General features: G+C 55.4%; 3 protein-coding genes across 3 annotated transcripts; 2 read left to right on the top strand and 1 right to left on the bottom strand.

The window, feature by feature from the left end:
* Positions 1-61: 61 nt before the first annotated feature.
* On the top strand, positions 62-1386 carry BU26DRAFT_523308 (3(2),5-bisphosphate nucleotidase HAL2). The gene has a single exon (XM_033830010.1). The coding sequence runs from the start codon at positions 90-92 to the stop codon at positions 1347-1349; it is 1260 nt and encodes a 419-aa protein (XP_033678721.1). The 5' UTR covers positions 62-89; the 3' UTR covers positions 1350-1386.
* A 372-nt stretch (positions 1387-1758) lies between these two features.
* On the bottom strand, positions 1759-3775 carry BU26DRAFT_523306 (uncharacterized protein). The gene is made up of 3 exons (XM_033830009.1): positions 3128-3775; positions 2745-3083; positions 1759-2692 (listed from the first exon to the last, which is right to left on the bottom strand). The coding sequence occupies exons 1-3, from the start codon at positions 3697-3699 to the stop codon at positions 1960-1962; spliced, it is 1644 nt and encodes a 547-aa protein (XP_033678720.1). The 5' UTR covers positions 3700-3775; the 3' UTR covers positions 1759-1959.
* Positions 3776-8929: 5154 nt separating this feature from the next.
* BU26DRAFT_523305 (subtilisin-like serine protease-like protein PR1A) lies at positions 8930-10830 on the top strand. Its single transcript, XM_033830008.1, has 5 exons — positions 8930-9519; positions 9572-9797; positions 9852-10006; positions 10058-10405; positions 10456-10830. The coding sequence occupies exons 1-5, from the start codon at positions 9268-9270 to the stop codon at positions 10648-10650; spliced, it is 1176 nt and encodes a 391-aa protein (XP_033678719.1). The 5' UTR covers positions 8930-9267; the 3' UTR covers positions 10651-10830.
* The last annotated feature ends 3338 nt before the right edge of the window (positions 10831-14168 follow it).

Raw genomic sequence — 14168 nt, 5'->3', positions numbered from 1 at the left:
CTGCGGCGCGCTTCCCAACCCTCCGAGCTCCGCGCGCCAAGGCCCACTTACGTACTTTCCTCCACCCACGACGCCGCGCAATTGCGCCCATGCAGCCAATTCTCACGCAATATAAGTTCTTCTTCCTGGCCGTCCTCATCCTGGCTGCCTCACTTCTTCCCTTGCCTTCCCTCCTGTCCCGGAGCGTTACCCGTCTCGCTCAATTGAAGCAGCACCTCTACCCCTCCCCCGTCATAAGCCTTCAGAAGCCTCTAGTAAGAAATACTTCTCGAGCAACTACCACGATGGCCTACGAAAAAGAACTCGAGACCGCCCTCTTAGCTGTTCAGCGAGCGACGCTGCTTACAAAATCTGTCTTCCATTCCCATTCCAAAGGCACGCTGTCCAAATCCGATGCCTCCCCCGTCACGATCGGCGACTTCGGCGCACAAGCCCTCATCATATCCTCTATAAAGCACGTCTTCCCTGAGGACGAAGTTGTGGGTGAGGAAGATGCAGACGACCTACGAAAGGACGACTCGCTGCGAGATCTGGTCTGGGACTTAGTGCAGGCCGCCAAGTTGGAAGACAGCGCGGCAGAGGACAAAATTGGAGGGCCAATCAAGAGCAAGGAGGCGATGCTAGATGCCATTGATGCAGGACGGAGCGCCGGTGGCAGGAAAGGCAGGATCTGGGCACTTGACCCCATTGATGGGACCAAGGGGTTCTTGCGGGGTGGACAGTATGCTGTCTGTCTAGCGCTCATGGTGGACGCCACACCTACTGTCGGTGTCATCGGAACCCCCAACCTCCCAGTGGACGACCAGGCACCGCTGGACGCCTCAATCGGCGCCGATGCAGATGACAGCGAAGGCAAGGGCGTGCTATTCGGCGCTGTGAAGGACGAAGGTGCAACTAGCCGACCACTGAGCAAAGGAGCGCTACAAGAGCCACGAAAGATTACCATGAAGCCCATCACCAACATCAGCGAAGCTACATTCTGCGAGAGCGTCGAGGCAGGACACTCCTCCCACGGCGACCAAGCAGCCATCGCATCAAAGCTCGGAATCACGAAGCCTAGCGTGCGCATGGACTCACAAGCGAAATATTGCTCCATTGCCCGAGGAGCAGGCGATCTTTACCTCCGGCTGCCGGTCAGCAAGACATATGAGGAGAAGATCTGGGATCATGCGGCCGGCGTGGTGATTGTGCAAGAAGCAGGTGGAGAAGTCACGGATGCATGGGGAAAGCCGCTAGACTTTGGCATTGGGCGGACGCTGAAGGAGAACAAGGGCGTGGTTGCTGCTCCGAAGGCTGTCATGCCAAAGGTAATTGAAGTGGTGAAGGAGGTCCTCAACGCAAAACAGTAGCCCATGAATAATGAATGCACTCGGTGCCACCCCAAACAACGCCGCAGTAGGACGGCATGGTAAAACTAGTCTTGAAGCCCCTCAGCATGCTATCCACCTCCCACGTTGCATCTCCTTACCACGCTGAAGGTCTTTACCCCACCGCATCACTACACATATCCCATGGTGTGAAATCCTACGCTGAAGTCCCTCAACTCCCTTTGCCCATGTCAAAGTGAAAGTGTCTGGAGCTCTGAAGTATGTCTGGCGGAGCAAGGTGCTTACATTTCTGCACCATTCGCACCTCGCTATGCATCTTTCCCGTCCCGTCCGGGTCACACCGCATCCTTATCAACGACACTCCCCGCCACCGGACTTTGCAAGCCCGACGTGTAGCCCTTCCATCCCCCATCCCCCATCCCCCATCCCCCAGCTTTGAGAGCAGAGTCCCAGCGGAGTAGACATATGTGCATGTACCTTCGCCTCGAGCGTTTTGGTTCCGCATAATTGTCTATTCCCCCATATGCCGTCTAAAGCATCCGAGGACGCCTATTGCTATGCATTTTTTACAATCTATTACAATGTCATAAACAAATCTTACGAAAAATGATATGCAGCGAGGGTACAGCTACTACCGCCCCTCCAGCCTTAACCGATCTAGATTCCTCCCCTCATCTCTCCTCGCAACAAGGAACCACAAGCTGCTAATCCAGCACAGCACCACGCCCGTCCAGCTATGCGCGGGCATCTTGAACAAGCTGAGCATAACGAGCTGGAACGCCCCTCTTGGTACTGCGATGAAAGTGGCCGTGAGCGGCGAGGTAGCTTTGATAAGAAGAAGCATGGAGACGAAGACGGCAAAAGATCCGAGGGCGCCCATCCAGATCATGAACCAGAAGAAAGGTACGTCCAGGAAAGGGATGTTGTGCAGGATATTGCCTACCTCGCCGGAAATGAGGACGATAGGTGTAAGAAGGATCAATGACAGGACGGAAGTATAGTGTAGCGTTCGATAGTACGCGCGAGTTTCTTCGCGGTTTGACATGGAGTCGTCAGTTGTAGAAGGGTAGCCGGTTAAGATGTCGCCTTGGGGGATGAGGCCGGCTACCAGGGTGCGGTATGTGCGGAGTAGGAGAATTGGGTAGAGGGCGACGAAGAGCGAGGAGAAGACGCCGGCGACTATGGATTCCCAGGTTACGCGGACGTGGGAGCGGAGCGTGGCGAAGAGGAGGTTGAGGGTGGCGACGAGGGCGGAGGAGAGGGTGCTGGCGCTGTGGTTTTCTTTCTGCATGATGCAGGAGAAAATGAGGGCGAGGGGGGTTACGCCGATGCGGGCAAGTTGGTAAACAGGGAGGGGTGCGTAGCTAGAATTGAAAGTTAGTGTTGGGAGCAGTGGGAGAGCGCGGGTATGCCTACGCGAAGGAGAAGTTGCTGAGCAGGACCTTCACGACGAAGACGACTGCCACCGGGAGGACATGCTTAGCCACCTGCCAATCGAATTCGAACAGTCCTCCTCCTGCAATCCCACCGGATCCGTTCGCCAGCCATCGTCCAAATTGGAATATAGCACCTTGGTGTTTGCTCGACGCCCTGAAACCTCCTGGAGGGGCGACCGGGTAGGCAGGTGCGACCGCAGCGGCGAATCCGAGCTTCCGAAGCGGTGAGCTGAGCCCTCTCGTGAGGCTCGCGAAGCCCACAAGGAGTATGTGAGTGAGAATGAGCTGGAGGTAGGTTTGCGTGAGCGGGAATGGAAACCTGTCTCCGTCAGCAATGAACTTCAACTGCCAGTAATTCCCTACTTGTAGACGCCCGTCAGCATGATGAAGCGGTTCATGAGCAGCAGACCAAAGCTGCACCCACCGACCCAGAACACCAATAGTCCCACCCAGATCTGCCAGCCCATCCACGTCCCAAAGAAGAAGCCTCCCAGACCCCCTTGCCTACCCACACATCTCCACATATTCCCCCCTCTTCCCACATCCCGGTGGCTCACCAGCGGCCTTATGCTATCTGCAGGCTCAAAATCATCATCCTCATCCTCGCTCTGCACCGCGCTCCTGCTCCTCGGATACGGCGACGTCGACCGACTCGAAATATCAATCAGTGGGACTGCAGGCTGCAGCTCCGTGAGCGAGTTCTTGCTCGAATGGCTGGTCCTCGAGCTCTCCATTTGCGCGTACTGTTCTACGTCCGAATGGTCCGTATCATCGAGCGAGCTGGCGCTATTCTTGCGGCGGTGGGAGGAGTAGGAGTCTGATTTCTTGTTGCGGTCCTCGGGGAATTGGGCGGAGCGCGAGAAGTTATTCAGGTAGGAGAAGGCGGGGCGGAAGACGTTGTTGGCGGTGCGGGTGAATGGGCGCGAGGAATTCATGCTGTCCGCTGCATGGCGGAGGAGAAGAACAGGCGCATGCTGAGCTGACAGTGGGCAGGTTGTCGTAAAGTTGTGGAAGGTGCACAAGGGCTGTGGCTGCGCAGACGCATGGCTTGGCGCGGAGCCTGGACCCTGACAGGGGTTGGCGATCTTCATCTGGTGTTCCTCGTCGAACGTCGGCATCTTCCATCCTGTAGCCTGTCTTCATATTTCGTCGGCTGGTATAACTCCAGCATACTTGTGGGATTTCTAACAAAAGCCTGAAGACGGGTGGAGACTTCACCACCCAGGGCATCCTTCCATAGATCGCGTCGTGAGTAGGTACTCTCGATTCTCGCTCATCGGACTAGTCCGCTAAACATCATTCCTGGTATAGAATCGTCAAAAGTTGGACACATCGGAAAATACAGCAGCCAATGGCTTACCGGTCAGTGGACACCGTAGCTCTCCTACTAGGCTGTCATTTCAGTTCTCTGCGTACCTCGATACTCTGGACGGGCAACAGGCTTCTATGCATGATTCCACCCTTGAACCCGCCTTGCAGCTATGCACCAAGGCTCTACCGCTAGGTAGACCCAATGCTAAGTTCCCCCAACACCCTTTCCACTTTTCGATTTCCGCGTCCTCATTTACTTAGACACCCGTCTCTCGGCGTTGATCCGGCCACTCCACTATTAGGTTACCCTCATTCTCGTCTGCCTTCCAGTCCTTGATCCTCTCGTCAATCTTAAACCAAAGCCCCAGCTCCGTCCTCTTATTCGAAACTCTTGCCATCTTCACCGCAATTCCTTGTACCTCTCCACACCCCCATCCACATACGCCTCGAGCCTATCCTTGCAGAGGAAGAAATTCTCACGCTGCAGGGACTCCTACAGCCTCGTGTCCTCATCTTTGAAAGGTTTCGCAAGAACGTGCTTCAGAAACTTGGCTGTAAAAGCGAGGACTTGCCTGAAGTAAGAGTTGATATCGGCGTCGCTGACAGAAACTTCCGGCCTTCCACCTGCTAGTTTTCCAATATCGTTTCCAGGGCCTTCAAAAAGGCCTCTGCACGCTGCAGCTCCGGAACATCTCGCGTCTCCCATAACAAAGCGCCCCAATCCGATTCGTCTAAGTGACGGAAATCGAGATCCTTCAATGCACACATGTATTCATCGTTCAATGCGCGGACTTCGTGAACCAGTGGCCGGAAGAGGGGAATTAGTACGGGACTGGCTCCAAAAGCGATGATTCGGGATCCACTCTGCCACACGATGTAGCATGAAGGAAGACACAGCGCGACTTTCGCAGATCCTGAAGGTCGCTCAATCGCTACCATGAAGGACTGCTTTGACGATTAGTTTTGTTCCACCTGGACACAACAACTCTATCATGGCGGTACTGGTAGTGCATAAACTCCCCTGCGATCTCGCTTATTCCAAGCACAGTTGTGCTATCTTCTCAGACCCTGTTAGAGTGCCATCCCTCAACTGTACCAAGCTTACATCTCTAGCATTATCGAATCCTGCGGTGATGGGTTTCAAATGAAATATGCCAAGACCGTGGGGATGCCCCTTCCGCTGCTGGAACCTGTATCGCTCGCCCCCTGGTCAAACTGAACCCCACGAACCAAGACACTGGAATTATTAAGGACGGTGCCATCGCCCCGAACGCTGACAACATCTTCGAGTGATACCTTTATGGCACAGCTTTCATGCCCCTCTACGAAGACCCGACTCTCGTCCGCGTCGTCGCCAACAAACACCGCACCAGCCTACTCCGACATGTCACTTTGGGTGACATACGTCTACGGGCTTCGCGCTGCAGATTCAGGTGGGCAAGAACATGATTACCAGTACGGTCAAGTATTAGTGTGCGACACATGACACTTGTGCTAAGTGGAGTACTTAGACGAAGCAGGGTGGGTTCTCGCAGGCAGATTCTAGCGTGTAGAAGAAGGGAGTGAGTGAGACGTTGAGCCTCTCTCCCCGCGTCCAGCAGTACGAGAACTATCTCAAGGGGACGGACTGTGAAAGAAGAGAAGAAGTATTCTCATCTTAATGCATAAACTTGAATGCATGTAACAGGCCAATCTCAGCAACTGCCGTGCTCTCCCACAGCTTCCCTAGGTTTTGGAATGCGGGAGGAGATTGCGATGTAAGAGAAGGGACTGCAGTCAGGATATTAATGTTTTGTGCGGCTTTATGGCGTCATTCTCGTGTATTGGAACGACTCGGGGGGGGGGGGAGCTCTCGCTCTTCAGAAACGCCGGTTGCGGTCTGTAGAGACGCATTCGGTCGCCTTGTGCGGAGGACGGTCCTTAGGACTTTCAGTGACTGAAGGTATGGAGGAAGCGGGACTGATAACCAAAGCATAGCCCCGGGGCCCGACGAATAGTCCAGGAGTAACTGGCAATGCGTATCTATCTCAAGCGGTAGAGTCAGTCATGAGCATCTCGCGAAGACGGCCTCACGACGATTTGTGAATTGACAGTTGAGCTCCATCTGCAAAAGTGATGAAGAGAAAATTGACGAAGAGGGTGTGCTGCTGTGGGCGCCATGCTATACCAACATACAGCCCCGCGGCAATACCGATCCCACCTACCAACTGCTACAGGCAGGCGTCAATCACTGCTTGATTGAATCGGAAGGAGACAAGAAAGAAAGAAGCATATACTTGGTATCATCTACAAACCGCCGGAGCGAGGACGTTCGAGGAAGGTTATTACTGTACCGACTTACGCCAGGGGTCTCCTGCATGGGGGCATGGTCATGATAGCAATCTTGGAAGCTGGCGGGTGATTGACAAAGGCCCTGTCAATCCCATCCCTAAGGTAGCCCTGGCATGGGGCAAATCAGACCCTTTTGCCGAGACTGTGGCAGAACGCCTAGACTAGTCGTCCTTCTGCGGGTCGAGTCAGAGACCCCACCACTTCCCTTGCCGCCGGTGCATATGCACAGAACATTGGAAAGATGCATCTTGCATGTGTCAATCATGGCGATTGGTAGATTGGAGGATCTAGATGTCCTATCGAGCAGGCGATCTCCGCGAGCGTGGGAAGAGAGGGTTGGTGTTTGGTTGGTAGCACAAGCTGGAAGCCGCTGCATCATCCGAATCCACGGCGGCTCCGGGGCGGGTACCTTTTCTAGGCGTTTTCCATGCATTGTACCTTTTTCTCAAGTAACAGATTCGGCTCTTGTGTGTCACTGAGGCTCGTTCTTGCACCGGTTCTACGCGGAAACAGCGTCCCCGGCCGCCACTCTAGGGCGGTGAGGACGGCTTCGTCCCGCACTACGCGATACACAATATCGGCCTGGTCAATGCTGGGGATGTCGTACAATCCGCAACTACCTGTGTTATGTATGTAGTACAGTTAAGCACTGCGGGACAAGTGCAATGACGCATCCTGCGTCTACTGAGTGAACGTCAAGCTTTCCCAGTACCACTGCGTCTTTGTTTGAAATAAATGGGCCCTATTTATTGGGATGACAACAGACGAGGGAGGATTGATGGAGGCATGTTCAGCCTCGTGCAAGGCGACGGTGACGGGTCCGCGGTTCGGGCTGCTCCGAAGGGGGCCGCCAAGCGATTCGGAGCGGGCGCCTGAGACAAGTCGCCCAACGCGGCCCCCTCAAGCCTCACCCGGCAACCTTCAACTACGCCTCACAGCACTACCACGGACGCGGCCGGATCTAACCCCATGGTGGCGCCAGAGGCCGCGAGAACTGCTCACAAAGAGGTAGGCGCTCCATGGCTTTCGGCGATGAGGGCTGCGATGGACGGCTCGACACGCGGTGCCTTCGCGCGAGATCCGCGGCGAGTCTGGGGGAGGCTTGAAGGAGCAAATCGTCCATGACCGAGTCACCCGCACCCCAGCACGACCTGTTTCCTTGTACGGGCGGTTCGCCGTTGGCATCCTCGCCGCCTATCTGCACCACGCCGACCGTTGCTAAGCCGCCCGGGTAATCGAACAGCTCACGAACAGCTCAGCAGTGGTAACCCGCAGCCCGTTCGCCATCCCGTTAGACGGCTGCAGCAGCGCCATCTGGCCCTCATCTCTTCCACCATCTCGCCTTGCTATCGCGCGTTATCTGAGGTCTGGCTAAGCCCTGTCGTGGATTATATTGATGTGCGTTAGCCTGGCCGGAAAGAGGAGGTGCTTGTGCCATACGTGCTTTTAAGCTTAAGTTAGTGAGCGCAGCGGTCAGCCGATCGATGCGAGACGCCCTCCGCAGCCTGACGGCCCCAGCATGGCTCAGCGAAGTCCGCGTTCCTTCGTAGCCGAGTCACGGGCGAAGAGGTACGATCTACACACCCTCAAAAGGAAGGCTGGAAGGCACTTTCGCTCGGAGGCGAAGTCTTAGCAGCTTTCCAGCTCATCATTGGCCACCCTCTGGATCGCGCCCTCGACCCTTCATACCGGCATCGCTTGCAGTGCCGCATGGTCGAATGGATCGGCACTGCACTCCTCTAGAAACGTCGCAACCAGGAACAGGTGTTTAATTTAATCTCGGCCTATCACTGGTTTCAAGGTCCCGAGGTCATCAAGCCGGACAGCTTGAGAGGCATGACGATATGGATGCCCTTATTTGCTCAACAATACACTCGACGTCGCCGACTTCGATTTCAGGGAACCTGTCTCGCTCTTCGTCAACCGCGCCTCTCCTCTTTCGCTCTCCGCAATGTTTCCAGTTCCCTGACGACGGCAATCGTAACGGCCTTCCTTCATTGGTCCAGAAGGGTGGCGGTGACGGATCGTCCCGAACCCTTGGCCCATGGGGTTCAGGGGGCGTGGCGCATGTGCATATCCAGTCCAATCTATTCCGTTCTCGGTCATCAACCCGTTACAATACCACAGAACGACGAATGAAATGTCGAGTACCGCAAGCGGCTAGACAAAGGGTTGCGATGAGTACTTGATAGCCCCAAGAGGCGCCCTTGGGAACGGCCTCATTTCATGGTGGCTTACTTCAGACCACTTATCACCTTCTCTCTGCACACTCGCCTTATCTAGCAAGGGTCTTATACCTTTGCCGATCAACGCATCCCACGCTAGATCTTTCCGTCAGGCACGCCGTCGACGTTGAAACGCATGAGCACGTAAAATCACATCCCTAAACTAGTAAGCATGTTAATATCAACTGCGTCTTGCCAAGCTCCGCGCCACTGTCCCTCTGAGCAAGTATCCTCCCGTCCGTTCCCATGATTCCCCTACCCACAGCTCGCTATCAAAGCTAATACTGTTACCTTGTAGGAATTACCGCCGGTCTGGCCTGTACTACCTCCCTTCCTAGGTAAGAGCGGAGGACAGCTGCCACGTTGAGCCGCGGTGCGCGTCGTCTACGCTCGCCGCTGTGTGGTTTAGTGTACGTCGGACACACGCGATACCTGCGTTGTCTCTGATAGCTAGACCCAATTGGAAGGTGAACCTCGCATTCTCGACCAACCTCCACCTCAAGCTTGCCATCTCAACTATATAAGGAGCCTGAGCGACCCCTCAAACCACCAGGCAAGCATCACACCAGCCCTCTGTCCATCAACAGCAGCCCTTCGTTCCAGCTTCGAGCAAATCGTTCTTTGAACTCCCTCCAAATGCGTTTCGAGATCCTCCTCGCGCTTTTGCCTCTGGCACTTGGCGCGCCCGTCGTCACTCCTCGCGCTGGCCAAATCATCCCTGGAAAGTACATCGTCAAGTTTAAGGACGCCGAAGTTACGACTGCTGTTGAGAGCGCCATTGGTCTGTTGGAGAAGGCTCCCGCCCATGTCTATGGTTTTGGCAAATTCAAGGGTTTCGCCGCTGAGATGAATGATGCCATGGTCAAGAAGATTGCTGCCCTGCCGAATGTAAGAACACCCTCTCACTTTTGAAGATGTCTCAGTGCTAATGCGGCCACAGGTTGAGTACGTTGAAAAGGACGCCGTCGTGACTGCCTGGCTCGACGAAGACAGCCTGGAGAAGAAGACCTACGTCACCCAGGGCTCTTCCACCTGGGGTCTCGGCCGCATTTCCCACGTCAATAGGGGCACCTCATCGTACACCTACGATGACAGCGCCGGTGCCAACACCTGCTCCTACGTGATTGACACTGGCATCTACACCTCTCACCCAGAATTCGAGGGCCGTAAGTCACATGCTTAATCCATCCGGTCCTAACTGTCGCTCACCCGCCTCATAGGTGCCACTTTCCTTGCCAACTACGCTGGTGATGGCTCCAACACTGATGGAAACGGCCACGGTACTCACGTCGCCGGAACCATTGGCTCCAAGACGTACGGTGTCGCCAAGAAGACGAACCTCTACGCTGTCAAGGTCCTTGATGCTAGCGGCTCCGTATGCACCCCCTTCTTTAGTACTCTGAGTGCGCCTAGCTGACCGAGATAGGGAACCAACTCTGGTGTCATTGCTGGCATGAACTTCGTCGCCAGCGACTCTAAGACGCGCAGCTGCCCCAACGGTGCTGTTGCCAACATGTCTCTCGGTGGCAGCAAGTCCACGGCCGTGAACTCCGCCGCTGCCTCTATGGTTTCCGCTGGTGTCTTCCTAGCTGTTGCTGCTGGTAACGACGGTGCCAACGCCGCCAACTACTCTCCCGCCTCCGAGGCCTCGGCTTGCACGGTCTGTGCGACGGATAGCAGCGATACCTTCGCTAGCTTTAGCAACTACGGCTCCGTCGTCGATGTCTGTGCGCCTGGTGTCTCCATCCTCTCCACCTGGAACAACGGTGGCACTGTAAGCCCCCTTCCCAGTTCACACCCTCTGACCGCGCTAACACCTTTCAGAACTCCATCTCTGGAACCTCCATGGCCACTCCCCACGTCGCCGGTCTTGGTGCCTACCTTCTGGCTCTTGAGGGCAAGATGACTCCTGCCGCCCTCTGCTCCCGCATCCAGACCCTGTCCAACAAGAACAAGATCTCTGGTGTTCCCTCCGGCACCAAGAACTATCTCGCCTTCAACGGCAACCCCTCTGGCTAAGCGCCTAATGCCTAGTATGCTAATGACTCGCTATTTGCATGATAGAGGAAACTGTTTCGGGGTCGCATAGAAAAGGATTTTCCTCATGAAGTTATGGCTCCTGGATGCATGCGCGGATGATCTGGGATTCCATATGAGTAATGTAGTTTCTATTACGAGTTTTTGAAACTATCACCTTCCCCGTCTTTGCAGTGAACCCCGCGTGAAAGCTCCGTTGCTTCCGCTTCCTTCTTTGCTCGTTTGCAGTCAGCCATGGATTCCGATGTGGTACAGCCAGATGGCGTGCCATGGGCCCGGTTGTTGGCGCCACCCGGTTGTGGAAGGAGCACTTGCACTACCCGTGTGCCACAACACCGCAACGGCCCCTTTTGTACGTGCGGCTGTTTCCTCATTCTCGTCCTAGTCGTGCTACGCGGGCCGGCGCGCTAGAGCGACACGACAATCCCGTTGCGCAAAGCACAACGCCTACGTCGCAGAATCCGTATGGAGATAAACGGGGGCCCCTTTGTCGTCTAGAGACTTTACTATGGCGTAGACTTGCCTATGCTAACTTGGAACGTCTGCTGGGCTTTCCTACACCGCTGAAAATGGTGGGTGTCATTGAACAAGTTTATGCGGACCGGAGCGTGGTGCTGTGAATTCGTGGTACCAGGACTACGCTCCGCCCTTTTATCTTTGCGGCCGCACGTCTGCAGGTAGCCAGGAGGCGCATGCTGGAAGAACACAACAGCCGGCCGCAATGAGCTTGTCCTAAGTTGCCCTGCGCTAGGGCCATGCTGTCCAACCTCACTCTCCGGTCTATGTTGCGCGTCTTTCGTTAGAGGAGGCTATATGCCGGTGTCGCAGAAATAAGATCGTCAATGAGAAAGCGGTCGACGTGCTGCTACCTTGTACGAGAGTGTAATGTAATGTATTTGGACGATCTTGATGAACTTTGGAAGGCCATATACATCTTTGTGGAGAAGGCTATATGCTGGTATCGCGGACATAAGATCATTAAGGAGAAGCGGCCATGTGCTACTATGCAGGTGTAATGTACTGTACGCAGACGATCCTGGCGATCGTGAAGAGGCTGTTGATATCCACATGTTCATGGATGGTACGCCACTGATGGTTGAAATAAGCTCAGCGGTAGGTTGGAACAAGCTCCACAGGATGGACGCATGCAGCGCGGAACGACGAGGCACCTAGTCCGGCTCTTGAGGATCTCCACAGCGTTGGCGCGGATCTCAATATTCTCCATTATCCCGTCCCTCCTGTCATCGCATGATTTTCGCGATCCCCACATTAATGCAGGGCGTGGTCGAAGGAGAGCCGCGTCAATGGGGCTTGGGGCTAGCTGCAAGGGAACGAGCTGAGCCCTCGTCTTTCATCTAGGAACAATCTGGGGAAAGGCACGGCGGCGTCGAGCAGGCGAATGGTAGGGAAGGTGGCGAGCAGATTGATGGGATTTTAATCTATCGTCGGGCAGGCGGGAAGACGGAGGTCTTGAAGTTGCTCCGTATATTGTGGGGCACTGCTCCGGATCTGGCCGTTTCGGAGCAGGCGCGTGGAGCCTCATATATGGGCTTGTCTCTTCCAACGTTCTAGCTCGCGATGCCTCCTTGGAGCTTTCTGCAGCCCCTTCAGAAGGATATCTCAATCGGAAACGCCTTTAGTTTCGACTTCGAGCCTGAAGACGTGATTCGGAGCTTGTTCAGCTGCCATTGGCCGGTCCGGCTGACAGACCCTCACCTCGACTCTCCTCCAGCCAGCTACGCCTGACGACGATCCATATGGAGCTTCAATATGCATTTAGGCTCTCGTGCATGAGATCCGGGGACCTGGATCAAGCCTCCACGATGCTATGAACGACCAAGAATGATGGCGAAGATTGCCCGCGAGAAAGAGGAATCCTCAACCGGAAAGAGTGGAGTGCCGTCAGCTCCCGAATCAGCACCGCGAGTTGGATACAGGAAACAGGAATCACATCAAGCTGCTCCAATACCATTGGTCTTTCTTCCAGCAGCTACATATGCCCAAGGCCAACGGACGAACTCCAAGGAGCACCTGGGCGATCGACGTAGCGCCGGTAGCGTCCTCCACTCCACCATCTTATTTCGACGTTGCATCTGAGACACACCGCTGTCAAGCCGCCACTCCTTCCTCGGAAGCGACCGAAGACTGTGGGAAGACATGAGCTCGTGATTCCTCGAGCGCAAATTCTCCGGACCCTGTGGGCGCTCAAGCCTCGATTCTAGCGAGTCGTAGAGGCTGGTCAACCAGCCCTGCAGCCCGCAGAGTCCTTATCGTCGCGACCTCCAATAAAGCCACCGAGCCGGATGGGCGATGCCAAATCTGACGGCAGCGCTTGCACATGGACACGCACGCGACGCACAGCAACCACATGAAGAGTGTTATCTCACGCAGCGACGGTGGAGGTCCCGAGCTTATAAGTAGCTCGTCCGGCGCGCCTCCTACTGACCTCCTCGATCTGCACACGGCGCTGCTCCCGCGCTCCCGACGGGGACCTCGTCTTTTCGCGCCCTTTTACTCGTTTGGACTCCACAGCATTGGCAACAGGCCACCCAGTCGCTCTCGGCAACTATTCCCGCCGAAGTATGACAAAAGCAGAGGTTGTGTGCGATGAAGGTGTTCCAGTCCCTTCACCTTCCAGCTTCAGCGGCGGTTGGTAAGTAGGAACCCGTTTACCCTCATTATCCGGTCTGTCTAAGCCTCAACAGGGATTTACTAGCAGTATAGCACACTCATTCGACTCTGCGAGAAGCGTTGGCGACAACATATACTCTGCGATCAGTCGCCCCGAACGGGCAGTGCTCATCCGCGCCCCGAGGACTGAGGGACCACCACATGCGTATGAGCTCCGTAACGACGTAGAGTACAGCTGTGCGCTTTAGGGCATCTAACTATAGCGACCTACGCCTGCGCGCGATGCAGGTCAGGGGCCAGTCATACAACGTTGAACAACCGGGAGCCCCGAAAATCGCCATTCGACGCTATGAAGCCCAAGGGGGACCATCCCATATGCCACCCTTTTGTTACCCCCATCGCGCCGCCGCGTAAAATGAGGAACATGGGAACCACAGAAGCTGCGGGACTTTTCCGCCCCACATCCGTCAGCATCAGAACGTCCACGCGCGGTTTACTCCGGCCCACAGCGACCAGATGCACATAACCGGAAGTTGTCACACGATGCACCAGCTCTCCTGCAATCCGGTGTGGTGGTAACCCGGTGAGACTTAGCAGAGCTACTATAGGATGGTACCCTCGCTTCTCCCCGCCTCGCTCCCTACCCAAGGCAGAACCGTCGATCGTCACGACGAACCTTCCAAGTTTCCACCCGGCGTGCCATGCGGCAGACATGGCCTATGGAAACGCTCAACTTGGTGGCGTTGTAGTCCGACTACCTGCCCGACAGAACGCGTCCAAGAGAGGACTTCGTTGCATCGCTGGCATACGATCTTGGGAAAACCTGTTCGACGTCACCAACCTGCCGTATCAAGGTGCACAGCGTCATC

The sequence above is a fragment of the Trematosphaeria pertusa genome, assembly GCF_010094035.1.
Source record: "Trematosphaeria pertusa strain CBS 122368 unplaced genomic scaffold BU26scaffold_16, whole genome shotgun sequence".
In the NCBI taxonomy this organism is placed as follows: Eukaryota; Fungi; Ascomycota; class Dothideomycetes; order Pleosporales; family Trematosphaeriaceae; genus Trematosphaeria; species Trematosphaeria pertusa.
This window is presented reverse-complemented; position numbering and strand designations above follow the sequence as displayed.

Excerpts from the sequence above, each read along its gene's own strand:
- BU26DRAFT_523306 (XM_033830009.1), bottom strand. The coding sequence starts at position 3,699 with ATGAATTCCTCGCGCCCATTCACCCGCACCGCCAACAACGTCTTCCGC. Across the intron at positions 3,084-3,127 it reads ATGCTGACGGGCGTCTACAA|GTTTCCATTCCCGCTCACGC; the intron begins GTAGGGAATTAC and ends TGACGGAGACAG. Across the intron at positions 2,693-2,744 it reads CTCAGCAACTTCTCCTTCGC|CTACGCACCCCTCCCTGTTT; the intron begins GTAGGCATACCC and ends TTTCAATTCTAG.
- BU26DRAFT_523308 (XM_033830010.1), top strand. The coding sequence starts at position 90 with ATGCAGCCAATTCTCACGCAATATAAGTTCTTCTTCCTGGCCGTCCTC.
- BU26DRAFT_523305 (XM_033830008.1), top strand. The coding sequence starts at position 9,268 with ATGCGTTTCGAGATCCTCCTCGCGCTTTTGCCTCTGGCACTTGGCGCG. Across the intron at positions 9,520-9,571 it reads AGATTGCTGCCCTGCCGAAT|GTTGAGTACGTTGAAAAGGA; the intron begins GTAAGAACACCC and ends ATGCGGCCACAG. Across the intron at positions 10,007-10,057 it reads TCCTTGATGCTAGCGGCTCC|GGAACCAACTCTGGTGTCAT; the intron begins GTATGCACCCCC and ends TGACCGAGATAG.